The sequence below is a fragment of the Ostrinia furnacalis genome, unplaced genomic scaffold (assembly GCF_004193835.3).
Source record: "Ostrinia furnacalis isolate ACB-3 unplaced genomic scaffold, ASM419383v2 OfSCF1918, whole genome shotgun sequence".
NCBI classification, from domain to species: Eukaryota; Metazoa; Arthropoda; class Insecta; order Lepidoptera; family Crambidae; genus Ostrinia; species Ostrinia furnacalis.
The window spans coordinates 109,356-130,506 of record NW_021132157.1 but is presented as its reverse complement, the minus strand read 5'-3'; the positions used below and the strand labels follow the sequence as shown (position 1 = coordinate 130,506).

At 36.1% G+C, this 21,151-nt stretch overlaps 2 protein-coding genes across 4 annotated transcripts in view; one reads left to right on the top strand and one right to left on the bottom strand.

The window, feature by feature from the left end:
* Positions 1–21,151, bottom strand: part of LOC114354086 (uncharacterized) — a 52,089-nt gene that overhangs the window by 11,961 nt on the left and 18,977 nt on the right. Inside the window, exon 5 of the mRNA XM_028306338.1 lies at positions 5,437–5,571. Within this exon, the coding sequence (XP_028162139.1) occupies positions 5,437–5,571 (135 nt within the window). The remainder of the gene's footprint in view (positions 1–5,436; positions 5,572–21,151) is intronic.
* LOC114354087 (uncharacterized) lies at positions 5,907–19,965 on the top strand. 3 transcript variants are annotated; one of them, XM_028306342.1, is made up of 4 exons: positions 5,907–5,977; positions 13,699–13,846; positions 19,123–19,263; positions 19,762–19,965. In XM_028306342.1, the coding sequence occupies exons 2-4, from the start codon at positions 13,710–13,712 to the stop codon at positions 19,880–19,882; spliced, it is 399 nt and encodes a 132-aa protein (XP_028162143.1). In that variant the 5' UTR covers positions 5,907–5,977; positions 13,699–13,709; the 3' UTR covers positions 19,883–19,965. The 3 variants fall into 3 exon arrangements, with proteins under 3 accessions (XP_028162143.1, XP_028162140.1, XP_028162141.1); XM_028306339.1 differs by lacking the exon at positions 5,907–5,977 and adding an exon at positions 7,150–7,219; XM_028306340.1 differs by lacking the exon at positions 5,907–5,977 and adding an exon at positions 7,220–7,337.

Here is a 21,151-nt window from a genome sequence, read left to right as displayed (position 1 = left end):
GATAAAACACACAACAAGACTAGGACTTCTACCATAGTTTCATCAATTTTATCTAATTTGCATGTTTAACTTAAAAATAAAAAATAAGAATTTAATAATTTCATCATTGTTGTCATTATCAGAATGCTTTTGATTCTTAAAAACCTCCGATGCTGACTTCCAAGAACAGCTTAAAATTGGTGTACCTACCTATATTTAAATTTTAACAGCTGTTTAGTTGCATAGCTTTTTATTTAATAAGCTACTTAATAGATATTCTTATAATTATAAACAAATATCATATTTTTTTATTAAGTTATAGCCTATCACCAGGGGTATTTTTAAGAAATTCTATCATGTATCATATCGGCCACCTCAGATTTGGTCTGATTACTTATTTCATGACGTCTTTGAGCTTCCACAAGCACATAAAGGAAATTAACACCTAATTCTTCTATTGTTAGTACCTATTTCAGATTTGTATTTTTTCTTTTGTGTATAACACTGTGACAAGATGAATTACATAGATTATTTGAGTTATCTGCTCAAATCAGTTTGCAAAACACATTTGAAAATGTGTGCCTGAATTAATGGAATTTACATACATTTTATATATCCATCGTGTTGAATCTAGGTTATGGAGGCATGCATATGATGCAATCAGTGTTATGTAATTCTGGAGTGTACATGGTGTGTCCATATGAGACAGAGGACGAAATTAAACCACTGTAGATTACCTAATCCTTAATAATTCTTGTTGTAATAATTATATTTCTGATAAATCAATTATATTCGCTTGAGTGTAGAAAAGCAATGAAAAATAGAAATTAAAAGTGCTTCACATAACAACGCTTAGATGAGGATGTAAGCATTAATCAATATTATGAATTTAAGTTACACTATTATGATTTAACATTTAAACCAAATTAATAACAAAAGAACATCTCTTCTGTACCTCTAGTTAATTATTAAAACAACAAAGTAAAAACAAAAGAAAAAGTGTAATAAAAATAATAAAATTTAAAACATTTGACAATCTATCAGAATGTACTTAAATTCAATAGCAGATTAGCAGAACAACAGTGTAAAGTAAAATTGTTTTTATTGTGAATAAATAATAATAAGTTTGATAAGGGTGGAGTTACAACAGAAGTAAGGTATAATTAGCATAGACTGTGTTTGATATGGAATTAGTGGAGTTAGGTGTGACAATAGAGCTAATGATTTAATTGGAATGCAGTGCAAGTTCGCGGAGCGGCCTCCGCGGGCAGGGCGGGTCCCCCGCTGCCACAACAAAACAGTGATAGTGACATTATAAATAGAGCTTTTAAAACGTTTGCCAATTCATGTTTACTACATAAATGCCGAGTAATGACCTTGTATTCCCGGCTGCTGGATGATCCAAAAGTTTTATGTTTATAAATCAGTCCTAGTGACGTCATGTTGACCGAATTCCCACACAAATCGCAAATGCTAAGGACGAATCCCACATCCAAAGAATATTTTAATAAATTGTTTGACAAATAATATAACGCGATCTAATAAATCAACTCAAATTGGACTTAATTAGCTAATAATCGTAACAAGTATGACGTGATTATTGTATTACCATACCTTGCGATTTAATAACTGATTACAGCTATCAACGACACTGTGATGTTGTGAAATTTCCACTTTTTAACACAGGTTATCACTTTGATTAACAACTTATTAGTTTCGGCGCAATTTGCGTACGGTTTGGTTCATTCGACGCTTCACAAACAGTGTTTCCCACTAGCTATACATCGATCTCAGTTGGTCTCGGAAGTCGCGCGCGGCCCGTGGCGAATGAGCGAACGCAGAGCGGCGACGAAACGCAAGCAATGAAACCGCTACGACGATAACGTTATTTTGTGCCCCGCCCGCCTAGTGATGCAGTAACGAACAATATCGGTATTAGGTTTCTGCAGGACTTAAATGTTGGATAACTGAGACTTGATTGTCATTACGTGTAAAATTAGTTTACTTGATTGTTATTTACCATTAATAATGATTAAATCAAATAATGAGACAGGCAACCACTTGGTGTAATTTATTTTGTAAATAATTGTTTTTTCTCCTGTAAATTCACCATTACTTTTCTTTGTTAATGTAAAGTAGGTAACAGCTTCTTTGGTAACATTTAAGTACTGCGATTACGTTTTGTAACTTAGAAATCAACCAGTGGCAGAGAGAGCTGAAAGGCGTTAAGTCCGCCAATTAAAAATAGTACTTTCTGGGTGCACTAAAACTTATTTAAATGGAAATCCACTGTCCCACTTTTTCGTGTTAATTAGACAAAACATCACTATTGCGTCTTTGAGAACTAGGGAGTGAAGTTAGCGATAACGGTATTTATAACGCGACGGAGCGACAGCAGCGCCACCACGTTGAATATCAGTTGTCGGATTAGGAATGGTTTCTGTCGTTTTCATTTTCTGATTTTGTGGATGGGTGATACATATTTTATTGTTTACGTTAATGTAATTACATCCACAATAACACCTATTCGTAAGATATTTCGATTTATTAGCAACATAACATTGAATTTGACGAAATATTTTAAAAAATATTGTTAAATTAAAGTCATAAAAGTTAATTTTAATTTCACTTCGTTATTAATTAAAGCCTGCTTAACTTTTATAATTCTAAGTATTTATCAGTCAGCGAAAAGTTACAGAATCTCAAAGCTAACATAAATTTTTAACTCGATGGAGTAGCATAGCACGTATTACGTACCTATTCGCGATAGTTTGCGGGTTCGATTAGGGTCTCGCATCAAAAATATATTCGTCGCGCGTCGGTCGTATTAGGTATATTTTTTGAAATGATTTAACTTGGTAATTTACTTTTAATATAGAATATTAACCAATTAAAAATCCTTTTCATTAAGTTTATACTTCCATACCTCTACGAATCTGCGATGACCTAATTTAGGAGGAACGCTCTATATTTCTTTTTGTTACAACAAAATTAAAGTAATGTGATATGTAAATAAATCGGTAGAGTTTATACTTTATTACTATTACACCAACATAATCTAAAATAGACCAGCAAATAATAAAAACGGGTACCTACCTAGTCCGTAAATAGTTAATTAGTTTCCTACTTACCAAAATGTATTCTAGTCATAACTTTACAACTCCGATATGAAAAATGATATTGGTGTGAATAGCAACTATTCACCACCCTTCGAGTCAAACACTCATTCTGATTGTAGCTACAAAGCTAATAGCTACTTGCGACCATTAGGTGCGCTCTGACGCAAGGAAATAACGAGGGGGATGCTCCCGATGCCATATTGATTGAGGAAGGCAGATAGGAACTCGCCTAGTTGTGTCTATATCCACGCTATTCTATGAACTTGTTACGCAACGACCGACCATGAAACTAACTGCAGCACATAATACATTAGGTGTACCTACCTACTTGCTAACATAATGTCGTGTGCATCTAGCTCCCCCTATGTGTCCATGTGTGTTTCAGTTACCACTTGCAAACTCAATGAACGTTAAACAGAGTGTAAAGAACAGGATTATTTTCTTTAATGTAGTTTGTACCTACAGCAGAAACATCCTAATTCTGGTTTTAAGGAACAATGAAAACTTTATGTACCTACCTACTTAAGCAAACTAAGTAGGAATACGTAATTAAGGTCTATTTTCTGTTTAAAATGTAGCCTAATAGCATCGTAGGTTCCGATGGTGACGAATGACAGATTTCCAAACTAAGTAGGGTAAGTGCGCTAGTTCTCGTCCAATTATCGGAGTTGGCAATTTTGTGATGCGAAATGAATATCTTAAAATACCCTTACTCATATGTATCATATGTCATTTTAGTCCTTATATAGTCTACTTTACGTTAATATTATATGACAATAAGTAAATACCACGGGTTTTTTTATAAAAAATATTTTATGCAAAAGAGGCGATTTCACTAGTTTTCGTCCAAAAAAATTAGTTTTCGTCCTAGTGTACGCTAGTTTTCGACCACTGTGTAGAAAAAAGGGTACAGTTGAATTATTAACTTAAAACTAATTCTACAATACAGTAACTATGGATTGTGGTATACCATTTGAAAGGTAATTTTGTTAGCTTTCGAATGATATCAAAAAGATATAAATAAGTTTCTTACCTAAATTTAGGAAAATATTGCAATAGGTCGAAGGACAAATGGACGAAAAGTAATCTACAGGAATAGCTAATTTTGGTTTTCGTCCACCCCAGTGCTTGCTCATGACGTCATGGACGAAAACACAACAACGTTTAAAGCTGTTTTTTGTTTTCGTCCACATCTTTTTAACGGTTTTTATGGGTTTATCACTGTTAAAAAGTGGACGTAAACTAAAATGTTTAATGTAATAGCAATAAAGATCATATTGGAAGAAAAAACATTGTATTTTGTAGGTCCATTGAAGTAAAATGATATTTAAAAATATTAACTAGGTGTCAGGGTTTCCGTCCACGTGGACGAAAACCAAAATCTTGCAAAATTATTATGCTAGTATTAGTCCACTTAATTATCTATGATTTCTATACAAAAACTTTAATAAACCCTTAAAATGGTGTTTATTATGCTAATAATTAGACATACGTGCCAAAAACATTACGTAACGTAGCTAAAACAGTAATTAAACATACCATGAAAGTTCCCTACCGGCACGTTTTTTTTCTAACTTGACGACGTTTTCCATTCATCTGTGTGCAGCAGCAACTTCCGTAGATTTTTTTGGAGTTATTACTTGTCAAATTACATTTTCATGCAGGCAGAACTGTTACTTAGATATTATAGATTGTAACAAGTCCAAACTTGCACGGAAAGTTAGGTTTGTATTCTAATTTTCCGTATTTGTTTGTGGCAAGTCGGTCAAATGGACGAAAACAGGAGCTGGACGGAAAACCGGCGCAATTACCCTAATTTAATTTTAACTCCCCTTTCTCGCCCTTAGCTAAGTAGCAACATTTTTGAGAACAATAAATTACCTAAAATTTGTTGCTCGCGTTACTTAGTAAACCTAATTGTACCTACCTATTCTTGACTCGACTATGAATTTATTTTGCACCTTGACCAAAATTACCAACCAAATTCATACAACGATATCAGTGGCTACGATAAAATTTTTTTTAGAAGTTGCATGCAACATGTTTTAGTTTTAAAAATACTGTTTTTCTTTCCTTACATTCAGTGTCGAAAGCAAAAAAAAATCATCATAAATTCTCGCAATTTCCATGAGGATGCTAATCAATCATTTTATGATTATATTATATTATCAATGCCTATTGCCTATTTATTAATCATTCGATATTAAAATTTATCCATGACACTCGGAATTTCGAATATCGCCGCCCGCATCGGCACTCCGGCTCATGCAAATAAAAAATAATTCGCCAACGCGGCTCTAAAGAAAATCAACATACTCAGGAAATGGATACAACGTACTCGTCTTCCACTGGCGTGTAGGGGAAGCTGGTCTCCTGCACCTTCGGCGGCGGGCTGCTCTCCGGCTCCTCCTGCAGCGGGCTCTCGTAGATCAGGGTCTCCACCATCGACCCCTTGGAGCTCCCAAAGGACACCCTGTATAAAACAAAGCAGCGTGAACGAAAGCATTCAACAATTGTTTTTTGCTCGTAAAGTCGCGTGGGAAAACATCACTTATCTGTGAGATCATTGGACGTGGCTGTTAAACTGCAACTTTTTATATCGCTACCGGATTGCGAAGGATATATGTATAGTGACAAAACTTGCACGAGTTTATAGCGGCTGTGTATACTTAATATGAAGTAGGTACCTATTGACTTTTCCCACTACATTGAAAGTCGCGACATTAGCGACCTCGAGCAAATGACGATGATAAAAATGAATAAATTATTCGCGGTTATTATAATAATATGGTATGTCATTGTGTATTATTATCACCTAATTTGCATATTAACAACTCATTTACTAGTACAAGTAGCTATCTACTTAAGTGACACATAGAGTAAGTATTTTATTTGTTTTGTCTTCACTAATTGCGCGTTGTTAAGAATCTTTACATACTTAGTGTTCGTATGAGCGAAATTGTTTTGTTATTTTCCTCCGATCGATAGCCATCTGAATCACAGCTCCGCTTACGTACGCAGCCACAATTTCAATTAGCGTCCGTCGCTGGTTCATGTTTTCAATCAGTAATTTTACGTAACACACAATACCTACTGTGTAGGTAACCGCGGCATTAATGGATGCTGTAGCTAGCTAGGCTACGCATTATGCAATGATGGATTTCCGCCGGGGCGCCGCGTCTGATGGCAGATTAATGATTTGGTTCACGGTGGCCCTGGACGACCTCCAAAAATTCAGTTGACGTGCCCTACAAAGCCTTTTTACGCGTTTGTTCAGACAGACCAATTCTAGCCTCGACCTAAAATTCAGCTGAACGATCTCATGTAACTTTCGTTATGTGACTCGGATATTCGAACTGTTTAAAATGCATGAATGGCATGTGCCTTCGAAACGCCATTCGCGTCAAAGTTGCGTGAACTTGGCTGGCTCACATAAGTACCTACTTAGCGCTTCCAAAGTGCTCAAAGTTCTGCAACTGAACTTGCATATTCATTACATGAATAACTCAAGCGCGATATGGTGCATTTCTCGAAGGTTGCGAACTTTCGATTCACGTGTACTTTAACTTTAGTTACAAACTGTACCTGTAGACTTTACAGGTAGGTATGGTGTTTATTAAGATGACAGAGTTCAAGAAGTAAATCACCTCCAAACCGACATGGCCATTAGTCTACGTCCGCTCCAATTTGCCTCGATGTTCTGAGCTTGAATAGCAAATTTCCTTCATCTGCTTTCTCCCTACTCTCCATGTTGTGTCAATCTCCGAACACTTGAGTAGTCCCCCGCTGCATTATGATTGACCTTAACATTGTTAAAGTTCCCCTTGCCTAGAGCTAAATACTATTTTTTGCTGAACAAAGTCATTTTTCTTACTGAGCTTCATCTCGTAATTTTCAATAATAAAGCCTTGTAAGATCGAACTGAAATGAGAAATGTTAACGAGTGCTGGAGATTGTTATAATAGTAAAAAACGTATTTGTAAGGATCCTTATAATTTGTTTACATAAATAAGAAAAAAAATTGTTAAATTTTTTGAAAGATGATTGACGGTATGTGTCATAATATTACAAAAGTGACAAGAGCGCGAGGAGCTATAAATATTTTAGATTTTTTACAAAATGTAAGTTTGATCTTCTCCATTCATATTTATTATCGTTATTTACAGACGATGTAGCTTTACGTTAATTCCAGCATGCATTGCCTACATGCAGAATAGAGTTTCGTGAAATTAAGTGATGGTAGGTGGAAGCCTTCGTCGGCAAATTATCCTTCAATGAATTATTTATACAGTTGGACGTCGTACGACAATTTCCGATTTATGTAATGTGAAGTGAAGTTATTTCTTGGAAAGTGGACACGAAGCCTTGTTGTACCTACTTATTACTTATTATGTTTTTCAAAGACGATTACTTACCTTACATTACCTACATTTGCCTCAAATTGACGTAGTTTTCATCATATCGAAATCCATCTAGTATCTCTTGACGAATCTATCTTTTGTTTTCTTTGATAATCAAAATAATATGTAGGTACAAACACCTAGTCCTTATTTATTGCCTGCTCTAGATTAATAGAACTGCGTCCATGTCCATTGCCGTTGGCACTTTCACATCGACCTATTGTGTCTATGGTCACGTAATTTTAACCCAATGTTAGTTCCGTATCCGTTCCTAGCTATCTGTTTAGCATTCTTGCTGCTATCTGGCCTACTTTAGCTATAACACTTGCATAACAGTTAATCTACATGGTGAACTTTACAGTGTGCTAAAATCCAATAAAAGTAGAGCAAAATATTCAATTCAATCTTCCTTAGCTGTTAATTTTGAAACAGAATGTATCACTTAAAGAGGGCTAGCTAAGCTAGTCGCTTCAAGAGTAAAGCTGAAAGCGCTTGTCTTAAGACAACACGTGCATAAGACAAAGATGTGTTTACTTTGTATTTGCGTAGTTTTAGTAACTAAAATATACAAGATTTATCATTATAAGGCTCATCTCAAGTTAGCACTGCCTATTGACATTAATGATAACAATCTCTGGCAGGGCATTGACCTAGATTTTAATTGCAGCTACGAAAGTGGGTAGGTGCGTACACTTATCATTTTGTGCTACATAGTGCGACTACAAAAACTAGGTCTGGCGACTACAGCCAAACTCGCGAACGGTTCTTGTAATAGGGATGTTATGGATATGTAGTTTCGGTTATGGATACGGTTACGGATATTGGAATAATATTATACCGGTTTCGGTTACGGTTACACATATCTGTGCTAAGAATAGAATGCAAATTCCAATAGTTCATGCCTAACGAATAGAATGGGTACAGAAGAGATTTCTTTGGCATCTGTCACTTTCTTTTGGTCTCACAAAAAAGCTTTTATCTTAAGGAAAAAAACTCATATGCAATCATTAAATAAGCGTAGGGACTTGCTTGACTCTGCCTACATCCGAAACTATCCGAAACCTTTGAATCGGTTATGGTTACGGTTACGGATATTTTTTTATTTCGAATATTCGAAAGTTTCGGTTACGGTTACGGATATCCATAACATCCCTGTTGTAGATCACGCTTACGTTTCCAAGAAATACAATTTGTGATTTTATTTGGCGGTTGCTTTTGACAACACAGCATGATTTAAAATGTAATGGAGTGTTGAACGTTATATTCCGAGAAATATAGCGAACGTTTACTTATAAAGTCGGGCAAAGACTTGGTAAGTTTCCACCGAATGCATTTTCAATGCGCTTAATGATTACTTACCTACTGCACTTTAAGTTATGAATTTAGGAATTAGCGAATAGGTTATGCAGTTTTAGTTTTACCAGACAGCGTTTACTTCTTCACTGCTATATTACTTATATTATGTAAACATATTATTATTATTATTATGTAAACTATTGCAGATGTGTTATTGAGTCCTAAAATTACATTTATAAATTAAATTATTGAATCGTATTTCAGTGTGGTCTTACTTCTCACTTCCCAACAACTTTATTCCCGTGAAATATTTAATCAATATTTATACCTTTCTTTAATTTTGCTCTAGAATTTAAAAAGAGAATTGTTTATTTTTGCTTAATCAGTTTACAGACTCAAAAAACCAATGATACCTGAAACTGCAGCAAGAAATTCTTATCATTGATAAAAGTCACGGGCGCGACGCGACCATGAAGTTCCGAGATAAGTTCGTGTAAAACTTTCTGTAGCGACAAAAACATGTTATGAAATGTCACTGATATTTTTTTATTACTTTCCCACTAATAATACGCTGTCCAACTCCATTTACATTATACCTGAACCTGATATCGCGCATATATAAAAATTCGCAAAAACAACCCTTCTGGCACAATCGGGTAAAAAATCAAGTAGGTAACACTCCTGGGATCTTTTAACTCAAAAACACCGGGTAAAAGAGCCCACAGCAAAGGACAGACGTTAGACGGTGACGTGCGTTGGAATTTATTAAACTTGCATGCAACTCCGCCTTACGTGGGGTCCTCAGCACGACACGCACGGCTGCACCACTACATTACACTACCCTGACAAGGGTGTGCACTAATCTTGATGGAGCTTTACACCTTGCCTAGTGACTACAGTCTAGGGTTTACGGGTAATCATTAAAATTGCAAAAAATACACTAAAAACTGTTTTAGCTACACCTACTTCGTTACCAAACTATAATTTACTATGGAATACCTAATTAGGTACAAACATAATGTTATATGGCTTAAGTAATGGTAATACGGGACTCGGTATCTCTTTTGAGAATGTCCCTTTGAAATAACCTATAGTTAATAATATGTATAACCTACATTATCATTATTATCAAAAACTCACGTGTCTGTAAGATGTGTTTTTTCCCCGTTTGTCAGAAAGTTTCCCAAAAACTTCTCGATAAAGTCATCCTGTCCCAAGAAAAGGACAAATCCAAGAACAAGTAATGAAGTCTGTGCCTTTAATGCTAGAATTAAAACTGGAGCAGGATATTGTTACAAGTACCTTCACTTTGAGATGGTGTCTTGTTTCAAAAGGTCCGTGAGAGTGCACTATACAGCGCCTGGCTCCACTGCAGCGTAATAGGGTTACGCTAATATGATTACGGTCCTAGGCCTCACCATCAACTGGCTCAAAATTGATTCTATTGGCTCTTGTGATATAGCCACTTGATCAGGAATTATGTAATTTGGCCATCTATTAGGCTAATGAATGATGCACTATGGCTAAGTACTAGCGGTGCGTAATTAATTCATTCATATCCAAAACTAATGTTGCCGGTACATGAATTGTAGATAAGTAGAAAGACGACCATTAGCTGAAAAGTGAAAGTGTCAGTCTGTCGATTCGAGGGTCGTTAATTTAATCCTCCGCTGGACTTTATGTAGCCAACTCTTCTTAACAAATTACTAATAATGCCTATTCTCTAAACAAATGTATTTTGTAGGGAAAACAGATTTTTGTTTTTCTTGATTCAATCAAATTTTCCAATAGATGTTTGCGTGCACCGCAGGACACAAATTGTTTAGACTTTATTTGCCTACCTGAAGTGGTGTCAGGAATAAATAGAAGATTCTGTATACATAACAGCCCATACGACACTTCTACAATGATAGATACATATTCAGCTTATTCTAGTAAAATCTCATTGCAAAAAAGTAATGCATTCATTTCACCTGAATATGCACATAAGCAACTCTCGCCACTTAGTCCAGTCATTATAGTAAGTTCACCTCGGAATTCGAGATACCCAGCTGTAAGTCTGTAAATACGTGTATATTGACACCCTAAAAGTTGTCTCAAAACCTACATATGGTAGGGTGTAAGCAACTATTAAATTTCAAGGTCAACGGTCACAAAAATCGGTTTTTTGCGCTTTTTTTAGAAATATCTCATTTCCTGTGGGTTTTTTGCTATTTGTATTTATTATCAATATTGTAGAATACTAAATTCTCTACAAATTTTGTTTAAAAACTTTTTTTATACGGTGAACCGTTTTCGAGATAGAGGGCGGAGAGCGCGCGGTCACTGCATCACTTCAGGTCTACTTAAGCGGTTTAGATTTTTCATACAAAAGGATTTTCCCGCTAATTCCTGTGGGAATTTCGGGAATTCCTTGTTGTAACTAAGCTTTGAGTTTACTAAGGTACCTACATGCCAAATTTCAAGCGTCTAACTTCCGTTAAGCGTTTAGATTTTTCATACAAAAGGATTTTCCCGCTAATTCCTGTTCCCGCTTTTGTATGAAAAACCTAAACCGCTTAAGTTGACCTGAAGTGATGCAGTGACCGCGCGCTCTCCGCCCTCTATCTCGAAAACGGTTCACCGTATAAAAAAAAATTTTAAACAAAATTTGTAGAGAATTTAGTATTCTACAATATTGATAATAAATACAAATAGCAAAAAACCCATAGGAAATGAGATATTTCCAAAAAAAGGGCAAAAAACCGATTTTTGTGACTTTTGACCTTAAAATTTAATAGTTGCTTACACCCTACCATATGTAGGTTTTGAGACAACTTTTAGGGTGTCAATATACAAGTATTTACAGACTTACAGCTGGGTATCTCTAATTCCGAGATTCTTACCTAATTTAAGCTTAAATGACTGGACTAACTACAATAAGTCTGCTAACTTATTATTCAGATATAAGATGTATAAACATTCCAATATTGAATGAATGAATAAATTATATGACACAAATATACACAAGAAAATACATAAATAGCTATTTAGTCGAAGGAAATTGTTTAGGTAAGTACTAATCTTCCAAAGAGTTTTAAAAATGTATTCTTTATTGGTTTTGGTTCATCTTTGTAGAGGATAGTTCTATGTTATCTGTATCTCATCATCATCATCATCATTTCAGCCATAGGACGTCCACTGCTGAACATAGGCCTCCCCCAATGCTTTCCATGTTGATCGATTGGCAGCGGTCTGCGTCCAGCGCTTCCCTGCTACCTTTACGATGTCGTCGGTCCACCTTGTAGGTGGACGTCCCACGCTGCGTTTTCCGGTACGCGGCCTCCATTCCAGAACCTTTCTGCCCCATCGGCCGTCAGTTCTGCGTACTATGTGCCCTGCCCATATTGTATCTGTATCTGTCTATATTTTATTACAACGCGTGGCCGTACATCCTGTAAGTATTGATCAATATAACTAATTAACTGTCTTCTAAGAAGAAGCGGATATTGTGTAAATGACAGCTTTTCTTGCGAATAAAATTGTTAGAAGTAACAGAAACAAGAGCCCATCTCTCTTTCACGGCGAAAACCATTCAGACTAGGGTTGCCACGTCCAAAAACACAAAAGCCGCACTCGTTGCTTAATTCGGCCTGTCATTTTACCCAAAAATCCCCTATACTTACCTATAGACCTTTTTTAATACCTAATCATAGCTTTTTAAATCCCTAATTATGTTCTAAAACCGGAAAAATATTTCAAAATAAAAAAATCGCGTCATGGCAAGTTTCGACTGGCGCGGCAGTCACATAAAAGCCTAACAAAACATGGACCGGCTGGACAAGAAAATATTTGGCTGGGCACGTTCTTAAAAAGTCAAAATGTCCGGCTAAAGTCGGACACTTGGCAACCCTAATTCAGGCGCCGTCGTTTCCACCACCCACTCTAGCTGGTAATAGGAAACTCTTTGTTGTATAAAGCGGCTTTGTTAAGAAAATTCTAGTTAACTACGCGTGTTTAACTTTCATGATGAATGACCGCAATAATTTTCCTAAGCAATTGAGTGCTTGCTTTGCTTTAGTTATTTATCATATGTATTTAGTTCAATAAACACCAATTTATGTATTAAGTATAATTAATGCCAACATAACAAGTCCGGTAGGAAAATTAGATTCAAATGTGTTTTAAGATATCACAAGATTGTCTGAGATTTTCCTGGTTTTTCCTTAGCTTATTTTTCCTTCCTGCTTTTATTTTTGGTTTACCTACCTACTGAATCGCTTGATTAGTTATGGGCCCGCGATATTTTTTTTTCAATGGTGCATAGGACGCAGCATGATGATGAATATTTATGTACTTGAAAAAAGTTTCAGGTAGGGTATTTTTAAGCTACAAGGGGCACTGGTGTGCTAGACGCATAGTACAAACATTTTTAGTAATATCACCAACCTACTTTACCCTCATCTGTTAAGCCATTCAGAAGATTAGTATTGTACATGTGTGACATCTGATCTACCGTTAAGGTTCTGAATCCTTTGCCCGACGTGTGTCCGTATGTAGATGCCGCGGATTGATATCCCTCGCAACAACGCAAACAATCGCGCATCAGGAAAATGTTAGTGCGCGAGCATGAGAGTTCATGCCAGAAGTACATCTAGAAGGCTCAGTCATTTACATCAAATGATATTTGGCTCATAATATAATATATTTTATCCACTTTTCTATACTAGTATCAATCAGCTGATCATTTTTACGGGGAAGTAATAAAAAATATAGCTATATGTATATGACTTGGCCCCATTAAAATATGTACAGTGATTATTTGCACCTTATAGATCCTCTATCTTAGTAATGCGCATACGCAAGATGAGCGTTTAAAAGAAACAATTAACAGTTTGTAATTTTCTTTGTCTCTTGCTTGATAGATACATCAATAATGGCAACCACAAAAGAGTTCAACCCCAAGTTCGACCCCAACACGGAGGCGTTCCAAATGCGAGCCCAGTGGAAGAAGGTGGACATCTGCCGCAAGCAGTGGTTCGAGCGGTGGAGCTGGCTACTGGACGAGAGGAAGTCAGTATTTATTTTAAACTTTATTTATATCACCGCCAATAAAAACTCAACCAGTGATGGTCAAGTTTGTCCCGGGGGAAAGTTAAACATCATTGGACACGCAACGAAAACGAAGCTGTAGATCCTGGCTACACAGGAATTGCAGCGGTGAAAGGTGGGAATAGAACCGTTTATTTGCATCACGTTAAGGGTCTTCGTATTGCAAAACAACACTCAAACCTCGGCTAAGTAAATCTTAGTCATGAATTCTGTGATTGGTCTAAATATTGAGATTCAATCAAAAGCTTCAAACTATGTTTGACTTTAATTAAATTAAGTTTTAAGCTTCGTTCTGCAATAGGCAATTAGACTCTGAGCTTCTGGTTTCAATAACAATGTGTATTTATTCCCAGTTTGGTTAGTTACTAGAGTAGAAGCAATTACTGTGAAACAATTTCAATCAATACGAGTATAAAAAACGTATCTGATCGACATTATAGTAGAAATTCAAGACCGCCAACCACATGAAAATGGATCACGCTATTAATAGCAGCATCAATTATTATTAAACTTCATATTTTGCCAATATCCTATCAACGTCACATGGTCGCAAATTAATGTATTTAAAATGGATTGAGTTCCGCTTGACAGTACAATTATTCTATAGCAAAGCTTACTCTTATAGCTGTAATACGGCAAATTTTGTACAATTTCACTTCAGGGTAGCACGGTAATAATATCATACAGTATTATAACTTCATATAAACCGACGAAACGCGAGCTTTCCTTCGAATTTCAAATCTCGGGACGCGGTCGAAATCCAAAAGTTATGGTTAGGGGTGTCGCGAACGTGCCGAACGGACGTCGATGGCCTAGCTAGTGTTGAAAATGACTAAGGTGATTGAATTTGACTACCGTCATTTACGGTCAAATTTGTAAAAAACAAGTTATTGACAGTCAAAAATGGTCATTTTCAGTCAGTTTGATTTGAAATAAAAATTATATTGTATTAAACCAGCTTTTGCCCACGACTTCATCCGCCTGAAATTAAAGTAACAGGTCATTAAGTACTCATTATGATTAGTAGATTCAAAATTATTTTAGTATATTTTTTTAAATTAAATCTACTAACACTAAACAACACGCATATTTATCCTATTCCATTCACAAAGTATTTTGTTTGTATAAATAAAAAAAAATTACAATCGCAAAACTAGATAGAAATTTTAAGTAGACAGATGTAATTAGAATGGGTACTGTAGGTGGGCAGCCCTATCGCATGTTGTCATACCGTGACGTACCGCGCGGCTGTTGACATTTATTTCAAAAATATGGCCGAGTTGGAATACTGTATAGATAGTATTACCGTGAGGGTAGCGCGCGTTTGTAAAAAAAAATAGGTACGCTCTAAAAGTTACATTTCAACATACCTAACTATTAAAATTTAAAATAAAATTTACTTTGAGGCGATTGTTGGACGAGCTCGTATCAGATAGAATCAACTGACGTTAACATATTTTTTATGTGCTGGCGTCAAAACATTGTTTTTTTAGTTGATTAGTTGTGCCACCGTGCTGTTTGTCTATGGTTTTTGTTACAGCTTTTATCGGTTCCCAAGTTCCCATTTTAGTACGGAAAAACTCCATGCCCCAATCAATACAATCTATAACCACTTGCTTTAATTGGGTTAAGGCGAGTCCGTTCAATTGTTTCCAGAATTGGGGCACGACGCAATAGATCATGTATTGTGCTAATTGATGCTACCAGGGACTGATCTAAGCAGTCAACATTCAGGAGAAACCACTTATCTACTTTTCCATAATGGATACAAAAGGCTACATTCGTATGACCATTACAATTTTCACGGTCATCCGATTACATAACGGAATGGTGATGTTTTTCCGTTAGTCACTTGTTTTTTTTTGTCACTTGTTTCACCTTCATTTCTTATTTTTTCTATGATCATTTATTTTGTCTTGCTCAATTTTTGGTCGAACTGGTTCTTTCAAATAATAATTAACAACAGCGAATAATAGAACGTCAAAATGCATAGAAATGTAGAGTCCTGTTGACCGCAGTTTCCCCATTAATGTATTAAATTCATGGAGCAATACCGTGAAACTAGGTAAAGCATAAAATAATAATAAATTTTAATGCTCTGCTCTGCTATTATGTGCCCGCGGACATCTAAACAGTATTAAAAGAGGAAAATGAAATTCTATTAGTTCGCTAAATCGGCTTTGACGTGCTAGCTCGCACGGCCTCGAAGATTATAACCGGCGAGTTATTAGATAAAAAATAGAAATGCTTTTTGTCGTATGCGCTTCGCAGTTTTGTCAGGAATTCTTTGTTGGTGTTTTTGTATGACAATAAATAAATTAAGGCGCAAAATTGCCAATGTCAAATGGCAGCTCCTTGTACAAGTTTTTTCTTTTATTAGCTTAAGCTGCCGCTTTTGTCACTCCGATATTTGTTGTTTTATGCTTTAGATGCAGAAATTAGTTTAGGGACGTAGTCTAATTTTGAGGTGCATAGTAGATAGAAGTGCCATAAAATTAAAACTTCTTATTTTCATCTAGAAAACACCATTTTCCAGGTAGATATTATTGCCTATAGGAACCCTATAATTATGCATTCGTTCATAATTTATTTATTTGTTTTCCGTTACATAGATCATAAAAACATACATTTTAACTCCCTTTCATAAAATTAGCACCAACTTGCGGGCATAAATGAAAAATAGATATGTAGTACTATTTTGTACCCTACACATAATAAATAAGCAGTTGCAGGAAATATAACAACAAGTATCGCTCACGATCAGGTGACCTAAATGCCCGTTTACCTCAGATTCTATAAAAACGTGAATTTGAACAATATAGCGGTCTACAGATAGGAAAGTTACCCGTAACGAACAGCTACGAGAATGGAAAGGAAAGGAAGAAAAAATATAGAGTCGAATTAGCTTTTGAACAATTAACGGCGTCACCAGTAAACCAATAAAACGGCGATAAAGTAATCTGCAGTCGATTGGTGCGCTGCAGCTCCCGCGCTACTGCATCGATATAGGGATGCCCGTCGTGTAATCGTTTTATCGATAAACTGGTTATGCTCTACCGTCTAGGAAAAAGAATAACCAAAGCTTTCAGAAGTTTTCCACTGGGTCAGATTTTTTAATCTTGCAGTGACAGCCTATGCGTAGATACTAGTAGATAGTGACAAAGAAGGGGAAGGAAATTAGTTATTTATTTAAATTTAATCGTTAATTGTTATCTAATTATCGATAAAAAGGGAGAAATTAATCAGAAATTAATTAGAATCCGTATCCTTCCATAGATATCTATAATTCCAATGATCTGCTGCGTATGATTATCTTTTTACGAGAAAAAAGCTTTGAATGAGTTAGCAAACCCAGTCTGTAAGTTGTTTGTTTAATAAGTAATTTTTATTTTCATACTCCTGTCAAATCACGTTATCTGGGGGCACGGCAGTGCCCCCACCAAGTCGAGCAAAAAAGCGGCACGGCCGTACCATCCTTTTCTCGAAGCAATTCAGGCCATTTTCGACCCCCTGTAACTTCGTTGTGGATAAAACTAGAAGACTGAATTTTCAGTAACCATGTATTTATTCATTGCAAAGACACGGTATATTTCAAATTTCATTCAATTTGAACCAGTAGTTTAAGAATTATAACGGGTCAAAGTTTCTTAATTTTGTCACTCACTGACTCACCGATCATCAAAACTCTAAGGCACTTCTAGCAAACCTAGAAGCTTCAAATTTGGAATATAAGTAGTGTTTGGTGTATGAATCAAGGAAAAACTAAAATATTTGGGGGCACGGTAGTGCAACCGCCAAGTCGAGTAAAATTTTTCATTTTCGGTCCAGTTTTCTAGATACATAAAGAACTGCTGTCTACAAAATACAAAAAGAAATGAGATCCCATCAAAAACAATACTTGTCAAAAAAACCAAGTCTCGCAACTCAGTTGTTCTACGGTAAAAAGTTGTGAGATCCATGTAATACCAAGTCCAGGCCAGGAAATCTTTAACGTTTTACATAAATATATTGACTTGGCCATCGCATGAAAACACGTGTAAATTAAATTATTTAGTGCGATGGCCAAGTCAATAATTTATGTAAAACGTTAAAGATTTCCTGGCCTGGACTTGGTATTACATGGATCTCACAACTTTTTACCGTAGAACAACTGAGTTGCGAGACTTGGTTTTTTTGACAAGTATTGTTTTTGATGGGATCGATGTTATCGTAATCTGTATTGCCGTGAAATGTATTTAACTGCGTATCGGGCATCACTTATTTATAGATCAAAGTGCGCGGACGCCACGCACATCAAGTCTATCACGCGAAACCAATGTCACGATCTTTGCTTGTTCACGAATAACGCCTTTGACCGCTGAAATCGCCATACAAAATCGACAGCTCACAGATCGATACAAATAACAATTTAAATCGAACTTTCTAAAGTCCAAGTTTACGCCAAAAGGTTTTAGTAATAACGACATTGCCTATTCTTCGCTGAAACTCCGTTGGAATTCAATGACCTCTGTTTATTATTTACTGGGCTGTGTATTTTTAATTCGAATAGGAGGAGGCACTAAGCCTCTTGTTGGGTGCTCTCATTTCGGTATACCTTCGATGATTACTTATCGTTCAATAAGACTTAAGTACAGAAACAAAATATTAAATAATAATTGAGCTTCGAGTTTTTATCGTTGTATATTCTGAAAATGTTTCGTGTAACGTATAAAGTTTTAGCTTATTATCAGTGGCGGCGTAGCATGGGTTGGCACCCGGGGCGATCACCCCCCCTCCCCCCCGTCACAAGTCCCACGGCACCCCCTGGTATCCCCCAGGATTTTGGGGTTACCTACCGATTCGAAGATTGAAAGCCAATCGCACCCCCCACCCCCCCGTATCATGACATAGACCGCAGATTTGCCATGCAGATGCGCCAGTGAGTACTAATCTGCGCGACTTGTGTCACCCCCTGATGCTTGGCACCCGGGGCGGACCGCCCCCACCGCCCCCCCTTACGCCGCTACTGCTTATTATATTGCTTTTTGAATTTCTTTAAAAATGTGTATTAATTTCGCTGTGAATAAAAGAGTTTCAGTTAAAATAATTTGTTTAAGTTTTTTTTTATGATTACGATTCACATCGGAGTAGACATCGGAATGACGAATCAATCATATTTTCTATATGTATAATAGTCGACATACCTAATAATACCATTTAAAAGCCGTTTACCCACATTTTAATAACTTTTCTTACAGAAAAGCACTAGAAGAGTCCGACAAAATTCGTCAGGAAGCCGCGTCAGCTCTACATCAGGTGTTCACCAAAACAGAACTGGTCAAGTCTCTGAAGCCGGTGCCAGTCACGTCAACTGGCTTCATAGGATGGCTGGCTTCGAAGTTAGTGATCTATTTATTTATTGCCTGCATTTCTACTTATTTACTCCCTCTTCAGAACAATTGAATAATTGGCCGTGCTCGTCAGTTGGTAGGGTATATGCGTATTTTTTAAATGTAGAGATCACTGTACTCTGTTCATCGACTTAAATGATGATCCAATACACTTTTTCATTTGCATTTTTGCAATGGCTTGTCTTTGACGCTAAGTGAAAAAACTGACAGTACAAAACTTTAGACGAATGTAGAGGTTTTCCGTTTAGTTTCGGAATTTACGGAACCGAGTGTTGTATGTTTGGCCACTGGGCAACTTTAAAAGATGCTTCCATGAATGCTCGCCAAGAGTAAAGGCTCCAGTTCACCTGAAAGGACGAGATTAAAAACTCGTCGTCTTGAAAACATGACCCAGATGTCTTTGAATTTAGCTGTTAAAATTGAGCACAGGATATTACAGATAACGGGAACGGCTCTACTTTTACCTGAAAATATTTTATTTTCCAGGCCAGATTGCCAGTTGGAAATTTATACATCATGGCTTTCGAAAATACCCAGGCGACTACCTGATGCCTGGGATGATAAGGACTACCTTAGTCCAGGGCAATCATTGAAGGCTGTAGAGTGATTTTAATCGAGATATGCAAGCGATTTGAATCGAAGATCTTCGTGTAAATGGATAATAATTATGATTTAAACATTGATAAATTAGTGGGTACCATGAAATATATTATAAGTCCATTAATAATGTTCTTGTTAATGAGTTTTGCATTAGATGGCTGCTTGAGGCAGGTAAATCATCTCAGACAGGACCAATTATTTATTAATGCTTCTTGGCATAATAGTTGGTACAAAAACTCGCAATGCAACGAAATTAAAGTAACTATACATTTTTGATAATAAATTACTCGGTTTCACATTTTATAAATGTAAAAGCTATTGTTTGATGTGCAATATTACATCGTAATTCCAAACTGGACGTGATTAATAGAGTTTGTCATACAAATAACTAAAATCGCTTGTGGGTTTCGTGTCTACAAGTTGAAATTGCAATCAATTTGCGGCTAGCTGTTAAACTACATGTCACACACGGTATTTAAGAGTATAATTACTAAAATGTTTCATTTTATTGTATCCCCGGGGACAATGTATCACTCCGATCATTACTGAGTTGCGAATATAATAGAGCGCACATTGATTCTATGTTCACATTTAAATTGCCAATTTAGTTGATTGTTTTTGCATTGTTTCAATTTTGTCATGGCAAAATGTTAGGCTTAAAATACACACTCTCAGTAAAAGAAATGCAAACGATGTTAGAAAACATTGAGGTACTTAATAAGAAAAGTTGATGGTCAACGCCAAAATATTATAAACCTACCTCTACTGGCTCTTATACTGTTATGAATATTGTATGATTATTCTTAGCTTCTATTTTGGGTTTTGACCTAAAAATAGGTTATTAGAACATAAGCAGAATTGATTAACTAATTATACCTAAGATCATTTAATTTAATACTTGAACGATGCGTCAGAGACAAACTGATAATACACTCGCGAGCAAAAGTATGGAATCACTTACATGAAGTTGTTTCCACACGATGTTGTGTACTAACGAATTTGTGAGGAACAAAAAAAGTGGCACCATTTTAAAGATTAAACTTTTATCTTTAAATTGATACCAAATTCATTTAAATAACACCAGTATTTAAAAAGATATCGCGGCTGATGTGAAGAAGTAACGAAAAAGACATGTATGAACTGTTTGATACGTCGCGAGTTGCGGCCTATTTACCCCCTATAAAAGCACGCGTTTTCGGATTTTTGCTTTCACACGTTGATTCATACACATCTCCGCTTCTTTTGACACTTTACCTGGGATTCTACACCTTCAGAA